The sequence below is a fragment of the Primulina tabacum genome, chromosome 3 (assembly GCF_025594145.1).
Source record: "Primulina tabacum isolate GXHZ01 chromosome 3, ASM2559414v2, whole genome shotgun sequence".
In the NCBI taxonomy this organism is placed as follows: Eukaryota; Viridiplantae; Streptophyta; class Magnoliopsida; order Lamiales; family Gesneriaceae; genus Primulina; species Primulina tabacum.
This window is the reverse complement of record NC_134552.1, coordinates 21,047,724-21,057,558: the sequence shown is the minus strand read 5'-3', so window position 1 is coordinate 21,057,558 and position 9,835 is coordinate 21,047,724. Positions and strand designations below refer to the sequence as shown.

At 33.0% G+C, this 9,835-nt stretch overlaps 1 protein-coding gene across 1 annotated transcript; it reads right to left on the bottom strand.

Moving 5' to 3' along the window:
* Positions 1 to 3,804: 3,804 nt before the first annotated feature.
* LOC142540993 (putative WRKY transcription factor 40) lies at positions 3,805 to 5,851 on the bottom strand. The gene is made up of 5 exons (XM_075647518.1): positions 5,536 to 5,851; positions 5,380 to 5,439; positions 4,868 to 5,167; positions 4,476 to 4,592; positions 3,805 to 4,370 (listed from the first exon to the last, which is right to left on the bottom strand). The coding sequence occupies exons 1-5, from the start codon at positions 5,614 to 5,616 to the stop codon at positions 4,014 to 4,016; spliced, it is 915 nt and encodes a 304-aa protein (XP_075503633.1). The 5' UTR covers positions 5,617 to 5,851; the 3' UTR covers positions 3,805 to 4,013.
* Positions 5,852 to 9,835: the final 3,984 nt, after the last annotated feature.

Genomic DNA, 9,835 nt, shown 5'->3' with positions numbered 1-9,835 from the left:
GATGTTTATTATTCAAGGATGAAAATTTTTGAATGAGGCCACTTTTATCATATTGGATGTATTTTGATTAATTATGAAATCAATGGACAAACTAAGTAGGAGTGGGGAGCTGTGTAGGCAATTATGATTTTTGTCAAGAAATGGGAGAAGGGAGTTTTCTGGATTAGCTCAGTATAAAAAAACCAACATAATGACTCCCCTCCAACATCAACATCACATACAAACATATCTTAACTCCTCAACCAACATCTAACAATCACAATATCAAACCAATTGTCACCAAATGTAAATACAACCACCGCATGTAAGATCAGTAAATAAAAATGTATACGGGTAAGAGGTCCGACTGAAGTGCAATGCATAGAGATGTATGCGGGAAAGGAATCCAACTGAAGTGCTATACAGAAATGCTAGGGGCGAGAGTTGTTTTGAGTGAATGCACCATACAAGTTCAAACATAAGGTTAGAATTACCTATGTTGTGAGTTCAAACGTATATGTTAAGATCCAGAAACTCACCAATACATGAGCAACAATCACCAAGGAGTTTATGCCAACACATGACTTATAGTTGTCATAGGCAAAACCCGCAAGTGTAATATGCAAAAAAATATGCATGGAAACAAATGAATGATTGGGAAGGGGGATGTAACTCAGATGAAATGCGGCATGTATGTTTAAATATAAAGAAGACATAACCTATGTTAAAGATGCACTGGATCATGATGAAGCTGCCATGGGGGAGTTCAAAGAAAATATGTCATATCAACACTTGTCTTAGTGATACTTGCCACCAACAAAAAAGACCACGGAATCACTCTCATTATGCCCACAATTCCAGTCCATTTGCAACAACCAAAGGGAGCTCCTAGATTCATGGGTTGGTCAAATTTTGACAAGGCTAGGGAAAAGGTAAACGTATCAAAAATAGCTCAAAGATCAACGAGAGTCATAAAAGTAAGTTCGCAATAAAACATCAAAGGCCACTAAATTTACAACATAACAAATTCATGCATAATGAATACAAAAATATTGACAAAGTCCAAGGGAGTAAGCCAACAATACCGAGGAGGAGTCCATTTACATGTAAGTTCTAGAGGCCAACTAATAGCTTAAGTAAGTATGGAGGTGAGAGACAAAAGCGTCGGATGTACTGATCAAGAAAAAAGAAAATGACAATGAAGGCCTTACACATTTCGAGGTCAGAAGATGATGGCGAGCCAATCAAGTGACAATGACAACAATGGTCGAATTGGGTTAGCTACAAAGGGTGAAACCACATCTTAATGGTGTAAGAATCTATCAAAGGATAGCCAATAAATCCTCAATCTATAAAAAGGTCAATCAATGGCCGAGCTCTCATAAGTGCAACTCCCAATTGCAAATATTAATATCACATAAGCAAAAAAAATGTAAAGGAGTCTACACTAGCAGATGGATGGAAAAAACTTTGTCTAGACTATCTTCAAACCTAGGACAAAAGCACGGGACATAGCTTCAACAAATAGAGTTATCCATCAAACTCCCTCGTCAGACAACAATTAAGTAAAGCTGCAAAAAGGCCAACCAATGTCCAACAATATCCAAATACATAGGTTTACACAGAGTGAACATCCTAGGGAAGCCAGTGATATACCTATCACAACTGGTGTACAAGAATGACAAGTGGAGTAGCTAAGATGGAAGCCAACGTGTCAAGATAAGCCAAAGGATAGGTGGTAGCCACAGACAAGAGAGCGATCTTTAATGGTGGAGTTGATGATGCTCCAACAACTTGGGATATGGAAGTCACCCCAGTTGTAGACATATGAACCAGAGAATTCAAGGTTAAGATCGAGTAACTCCCCCACTCCCCATTAAGTCCGGAACAAAACAAGAAGAAGTTTATACATACTGCACAGAATAGTGGTTTCCTTGACCACGATAGCTAAGGCTAATTAATGGCTAAATAGCACAAACCGCCCTACTCCCCACAAGAATTTGATATAAGCAAATAAACAAAGGGCCGTGGGATATAAACATGTCAAGAAAGAAATCACAAGGTTACTAGAGCGACATAGATGGACCATGAGACGTGCAAATTTCCAAGAACGAAATCAGAGTTAGTATTAACATATAGCATAAGCTCCCTGAAGAGGCCAAGAAAACCAGAACGGAGATATACACGTTTGATTATTCATTTATTGAACTGTTGTGCTTCAAAGAAAACTTGGTGCTTTGATCTTACTTGTCCTGGATTTGTTCAAATCAGCAATGAGATATCTCTTGGTGCTGCAATCTATCATATTACAAATCGTACAGGCCTCCCATATCAAATAACCATTTACATCGACAAGGATTCGATAAGAAGAACTGGTGGGTGCAATATGGATAACGAATCAACATTGGATACTGGCCGCCCAAATTCTTCAATGCGCTCAGCCACATGGCTGAAACCGTACAATGGGGCGGCAAAGTACATGGTTCAAGAGTCGGAACACATCCCCACACCGCTATAGGCATGATCATCTAGTCGAGGAATGGCAGGCATCACAATAGGAGCGAGGAGCGATGACTGAATCAATCTAAAGTGGGGCAAGTGTAGCAGCAGAGTGTCATGTGACCAGAGTAAGCGCATTGATGGCTTGGGTCACAAAAGTATGAATCACATCAGCTGCACAACGAGTGAGAGGAGCTAGGTCGAAGCAAGGATCATGGTGGCTAGTCAGGTTGCAAGCGGTGACGTGGCGGGCTACTGGTTAACATATTATTTGGGTAAAAGATTGTTCAATGTCATCCAGGTAGTGTGCTCCAGCGTGGTGACATGAAGATTTGGGGTTGGACTTTTGGACAAAGAATAGGGAAGAAAAAGAAATGGGAAAAGAAAATTTTTGAATCTGACTGTTATGATTTCTGAAAGAAGACTTGGGTTTCATGGGCTTCACCAGTAAAAGAATTGAATTGATGATTTTTAAACAAGCATTTTTGTCCAATGGACCAATACTTGCAGGGTCATTTTTTTGGGTTAAAATTATCTTGGCCCGAGTCCACAAGAAAGGAATGTGTGACAATTAATCGGTTAAAAGCCCATCAGTTTGCAGTTAATCCGAATTAACAGAGCAACGAACATTCAGTTTTATGGGGAGACTGTGAGAGGAAGTCATTGATAATGGCAGACGTAGAAAAGCTCCCCAGAAGTTGGACAAAAGAGAATGAGGCAAAAAACAACACACGACTCAACTATACAATTTCTGCAAATTCTTTGCAAAATATCTAGTTTTCATCTTCATGTTATTTATCTTTTAGTCTAATTCCAATCATTTTACGTAACAAGTTTATTGTAATTTTCATAATTGTGGATTTTAAGTATTTATGAAAATAAAACCATGTTGGGAGTTTCTTTTATTCAATTTACAGTGTCGTTTCAATAAATTTCTTTTATTTTGGTGCATATTAGTTTAGGAGATCAGAACTAATTGTTGAATTTAAGATTAACTTCGTTTAAATAATTAGAAACTAGTTTTTTTAAAAAAAAATTTCATTCAACTCGATGCTTTTAGCACTTGTCACGCTTTCATTCTCAAAAAATCGTGCAAACACTGATATATACATCAATTCCATGAAAACTTCTACTTTTGTTGACTGTGCCACATATTTCGTTGAGAATGTTTGGCTCAAATCTTCTGCTAAAACTAGTGGTACAGATATATACCAAATCCTTTTGCGTTACTTAATATTTGGTGCTTTAAAATTTAAGGAAAGCATCAATAAGTATAGCAAGTGTATAGAATTAAAGAACATTTAGATATACAGGTTTCACGTGAAATATATCCAAGGACATGTCATGTTTTTATTCATCCAATGATGCACCATATACAAGTGTTTGGCGGAGATATCTTCAATTACACCAAGCCAAGCGCATAATTTTCAAGCTTGAATGTACAAGAATCTTGAAAATAACATCCCATTGTTTTAGTCGAAGTAGTGAAACAACAAAAACAAGCGACATGTCTCATTGTCTACCTTCTTACCATTTTATATATGCTCATTTTGTAAAAGAAAATTTCTTGTACTGGCAGCTGCCAAAGCTGCTATGAAATTGGGGTCCTTGGTTAAAGTCGACACCATTTGTTCAACAAGGTAATGTTGAAGTTCTGATTCATCATTCTTGCCTCTTGAATTTATCGTCTCTTCATGGGGCGGTTCTGATGTCGTTAAATCAAGAGTTATAGTTGGTGCAGAATAATGCGGAGACGTTGAATACGGTGAAGTGCCGGGTGTCAAGCTCTTGTTGGACCCGGAACTCGTCTCTGCTTTCAAAGGCGGAGGATGGTTGTGCTCCCCTTCATAAGTTGCCACTACAATTGATTGATTTTCTATGCTTCTTTGCACCTGAAATAAAGAAAATAACACATCAGAAAAAGACTAATTGGTATTCTAGTTTATAGGTTTTCATTTGATTAGTTGATGAGGAGGTCTTAAATCTTGAGTTGTTACCTTCTTTTTGACAGGACAGCTTGGAGCAAAAGAACACTTGAAGTAAGCTCTTGGGCATGGGTTATCCCTGGTCACCTTCTGTCCATATTTCCTCCACTGATACCCATCCTTGACAATCTACAGTTCGAATAAATGGTTTTTCAATACAGGAACAAAGACAACAAAGACTTTTTAGAATAAAACCAATTTCTTGTGGATTTAAACAATGAACTTTGTCAAGCTTAAGCCGTTAGAAACAGGCCAGCAATATTAATGGTCCTATAAGCTAATGTCTGTCTTAATCACGGAGTTTCGTATCGATTGTATTGTACCGAGGTCACAAGACAAGAGATTCCGAGATTATCCATAGAAACTGAATAACCAAGGCATTGACAGTATTCATGACAACTTACAAGGCTTGTATCAGATGCTTCAGTTTTTGTGTAACTATGCGAAATCTTCGTTTTGATTTGTTTTTCCTCCCTTGGTTTCTTGGATGAATCTTCATCACTAGAGCTACTTTCAGAAGGCCCAATATTGTTATTGATGCTGGTTTCAGCTTTCCTCTTCTTCGATGCTCCAGGATTCTTGGTTGTCTGCTCCATTAATTGGTTTCTCAGTTCTGTGTAGCTCTCACACACCACTGTTAGCATGTCTGTCAACTTCTTGTTTTCAGCACTCACCCGCTTTAGTTCTTCAATCAAAGCGCCCCTCTGCAGACGGGAAAAGTTCAGATCATTACATAAACCCCTCAAAATAACCAATAACACTTGTTCATTCCAGTAGTAAAAGGCTCGCTTCTCAAGTAAAATCTCGGTTAATTTCTTGGAAGAGCTTCAATCACAATAGATATGACCCGGCTCGACTGCAGATTAATTCGAATCAATATAATAATACCAAAAAGAACGCACTTATAAGCACTAACCTCTTCGTTCACTGTTAAATTTCTTCCCAACTCAATGAAATCGTTCCCCACTTCTTGTTTCTGCACAAACAAAAAGTTCAGTACTGAGCAATAATATATATTCATTTTGCATTTGAAATCCTAATTTCTCCACTCAAATTGGATCCATAAACTTACCCATATAGGAACTTCATCCAGGAATCTGAAAGGTTTGATATTAAGATTCAACGAAGTGTCCAACAGACTTGTGAACTCCATAACTTCTTGCGCAATCTCTTTTTCTTCCACCTTTAAAAAAAACTCCAAATTTGCTTAAACTTCTCTCTGTTTTCTGCGTGTACGTGCAATGTTGCAGCAGCAATACGTCAACCAAGGAAGAGAAGATTCGTAGAGAGGATTATATAGAACACGGAGAGCCGCACATTTTGATGGTAGGATAGGAAGGTGGGGAGGAAGATGGCGAAGAAAACGAAAATGAGTTGTAAATTAGAATCTAAAGCCGTATGTTGCCAAGAAAAAGTCACCTAGTTGTAACAGTTGGGATATGAAAAGATAAAGTATGCAGTTGTCATGAAAAACCTAAAATTTGGTATAAAAAATCTTGTAAAACCTTCTATCCGATCCAAAAGTAATTTTTTAGGAAAAATTGTTTTCTTGCTTTGCCATTTTGAGATTTTACGTCGTCAAATTTCAATTTTATTCATGCATATTTTGATTTTTGATAATTTTAGTTTTTTTTATCGAGATTGACACCAAACAAGTCAGCTATAAACTTTTACGTCAATAGTATTAATTTTTACTCTATTTATAAACTGAGTCAACATGTTTCACTAATGCTGGTACCTTAGACTCTACTAGACCAACTCAATTTGGACAATTATGGGGAAAAAATGGTACATAATCATATGTTTTATTATATGATAATCTATTTTACGCTCATTTATATTTTATATGGAAAATTTTAATATTTTTGCAGGTATGGTCCTCGAATGATAATGTATGTTTGTATCTTTACTATCCTTATTATATTTGTTATAATGATGAAAGTTTTAGACTAACTAATTTCAGTTCACAGTAAAAAAAAAATTCCTAATTTTGCAACTCCATTTACTTATAATAATTTCAAAATTCTCACTAATTTTTTCCCACTTTATTATATGTTATCTCCATGTTAACTAAATCAAGTATTTAAACTCTTTATTTCGTAAAAAAAAAAAATCAAAAAAAATCAAATAATTGTCACATATATAGTGTGTGCAGTTACATCAATAACAACACTATTTAGATCAGGTCTCTCGTGAGACGATCTTACGAATCTTTATCTGTGAGACGGGTCAACCCTATCGATATTTACAATAAAAAGTAATACTTTTTCATAGATGACCCAAATAAGATATCCGTCTCATAAAATACGACCCGTGAGATCGTCTCACACAAGTTTTTGCTCACTATTTATCGGTTCAATCTATGCTATAAATTAATGTTATGAATTGAAGTAAAAAAATATAGTGAAATCAACGAGAAGATCAATATATATTCTTATATAAAATGACCATAGACCGACCCTGTTTACTAAAAGTGGACAAGAGATTCAAAATTTTGGGTGATGAAATTCTTCGTATTTAGTCAAAGTCAAGCCGACCTTAGGGAGGAAGACCAATCTCTCTAGGCGAAACGTGTTTTGGGTTTTGTCTAATCGAATATGTGGGCCCCGCGATTATAATTGTTACTTTTATTCTCGAATTTAAATTTAATTTATTAGCAATGCAGTTCGTTTAAATTTATTGTATGAAATAATATCTCGTTCATAACGACCTATATACTTTTGTCCGTATATTTAAAAATACCACTTAGAGATGGTCTCTTTTATTTATCACTAATTAATATACATATTTACTATTATGTAATATATCTTATAATATATATATAAGATAATATATATATATAAGATATAAAAATAATAATATATTTTAATAAAAAACTTTTTAGATAGTTACTATAAGATAAACCGGTCAAAAATCGGTTTGACCTTTTTCACCATTTTTTTTTGAAATTGAATATTTTATTACATTTAAAAAAAATATTTCTTATATTCTAATTTTTTTTTTGTATTTATATATATGATTATTTGAATTTTACTTTTGTTAAAAATATTATTTTAGTACTATTAGAGTTTATTCAATTTTTTTAAAATAAATAAATTAAATTTTAAACTTTGGTAAATAATAATAATAATAATTATTATTATTATATATATATTAAGATCTTTATAATTTTAAATAAATTTTTTCACTATATTATATTATCACTTTTCCAGGTCTGACCGTCCGGTGGAACCATTTTTATAAAGTAGAATGGTTCGATCACTAATTCATTTTGTTTTAATGGCACTTTATCGCTTTTTCCTCATTTTATTAATTAATAGGTCATATTTTCTGAGTTAATTTTCATCAATTCTCATAGCGAAAATTATAACACAAAAACTTCCCGTAGATGATCTCATAGATCAATTTTATGAGATATATTTTTGAACTAACCCGACCCGACATGTGAAAATATTATTTTTATGTTCAAAGTATTATTTTTCGCTGCAAAATTATTAATTTTTTGTTACTTATCATGAATAAATATAGTGTAACATATGATGATTTGAATGAAAATATCATTTTTTATTAGAGAGTGTAAAAAAATAAACCTTACTTGATAACTCGATACGAGTAAACATGAAAAAAATAGTGGGTTAGAGTTGTGGGTTTTAGGGTTCGGGTAAAATCGGGTTGGATCCAAAATCTTATCCAAAAAAATGGTTTGAGTTCGGCTTGACCTGAATTAAGAATCAAGTCACTCATCAACTTGAACCCACCCAACCCATTTATATATATTTTTTTCAATGTTTGACTCGTACAAAAAGATGCAAAAGGATGGAAAAGTGAAGATTGAAACTTGAAAGTTACTTTATGATGTTTGAAATTTTTTTGTTGTATGTTGATATCATAAATATTTATTTGATCAATTAAGTTTTGGTGAATTAACAAAGGTTACTGAATTAAAAAAATAATTAAAATAGTCTAGCCGAGCTAAACTCTTTATGGGAAATTGAATATTCTTGAGTAACTGATTATTTTTCGAGCCAACTGATCTTCGAGCTCAACAAATCTACGAGCCTAACTGAGTATTGAAAAACAGACTAATTATAAGGCCACTGATTCAGTGATCACCAATGACCCTACCTAACTAAATCAATCAGATTTTCCAGCGGATATTCTCTGAGGAATACCGGATCATTCCTTGTTAGTTATCATATTCCAATGGATGTACCAAATAAAGTTTTCCGTAGAATCCATACGCACTATCCAAAGTGTATTAGCTATCAGAAAAGACGATGAATTTTTATTCAATGATAATTTTTACATAATAAAAGAATAATGTTGCATACTAAAAATCAGATCAAGTTGGTCGGTTTGTCCAGGTTCGGGTTTATAAATGTAGGGTTGGTTCAGTGATTTTTTTTAATACCGTTGCTTCGAACCGACCTGAACCCACAAGAATTGACATCAATACTTTTTATGTTCAAAAGTAAATTATATGATGATTTAATTAAAAATTATTTTTTTGATGTCAAAAATATTATTGTTTATTAGATGTATGGATCATGTTAACTTATCTTACAGATCAATTTTACGAGACGAGTCTCCCATCGACCCAACTAATGAAAAATATTAATTTTTATGTCAAAAACATTATTATTCACTGAAAATAAATCATTTTTCAGTTATATTATGAAGAAATATTATGTAATATATGATGCTTTGAATGCAAATTATTATATATTGATTTGAGTGAAAATATTATTTTTATATTAAAAAATATTACTTTTCACTACATGTATAAATCAATTAGACATGTATCACATATATAGATTCGTGAGATTGTTGCATAGAGACCTACTCAAATTTTAATATTTTTCTAAAGGATGTACATATATTTGGGAACATTTCATTTTTAATCATGTATATTTGTTTTTTTCATTTATTATTTTGATCTTCAATGTTATTGAATTTAAGTCTTATTCATGTATCTTCTAATTGTCAGTAATTTTAGTTCCTATTTAATCGGGAATACTTATGTGACTCACATCATAACTACATCAGAATTATTAATAAATTTCCAAAAAAAATCAAAATTGAATTTGATTAAATCATAAAAAGACTAACATAAATGATAAAAATGCAAATTTTCTTATATATTGTAAAAGTACAAGTGAAATATAGTTATTTGGAAATTGATTGTCGCCAAAGTAATTTTTATTCAAACTAAATATTTCAAAATTTGTTTGTTTGATAGATATGATTGGGAAATATTATATTAATGAAGAATTTTTTTTAAAGAAATTGTTAATATTATTTTTTATAAAATATAAATTATTAGGTATTCATAATTACAAAGGGAAACGATTTTTCTTTTAAAAGTTAGAAGT

Excerpts from the sequence above, each read along its gene's own strand:
- LOC142540993 (XM_075647518.1), bottom strand. The coding sequence starts at position 5,616 with ATGGAGTTCACAAGTCTGTTGGACACTTCGTTGAATCTTAATATCAAA. Across the intron at positions 5,440-5,535 it reads TGGATGAAGTTCCTATATGG|AAACAAGAAGTGGGGAACGA; the intron begins GTAAGTTTATGG and ends TTGTTTGTGCAG. Across the intron at positions 5,168-5,379 it reads ATTTAACAGTGAACGAAGAG|AGGGGCGCTTTGATTGAAGA; the intron begins GTTAGTGCTTAT and ends TCCCGTCTGCAG.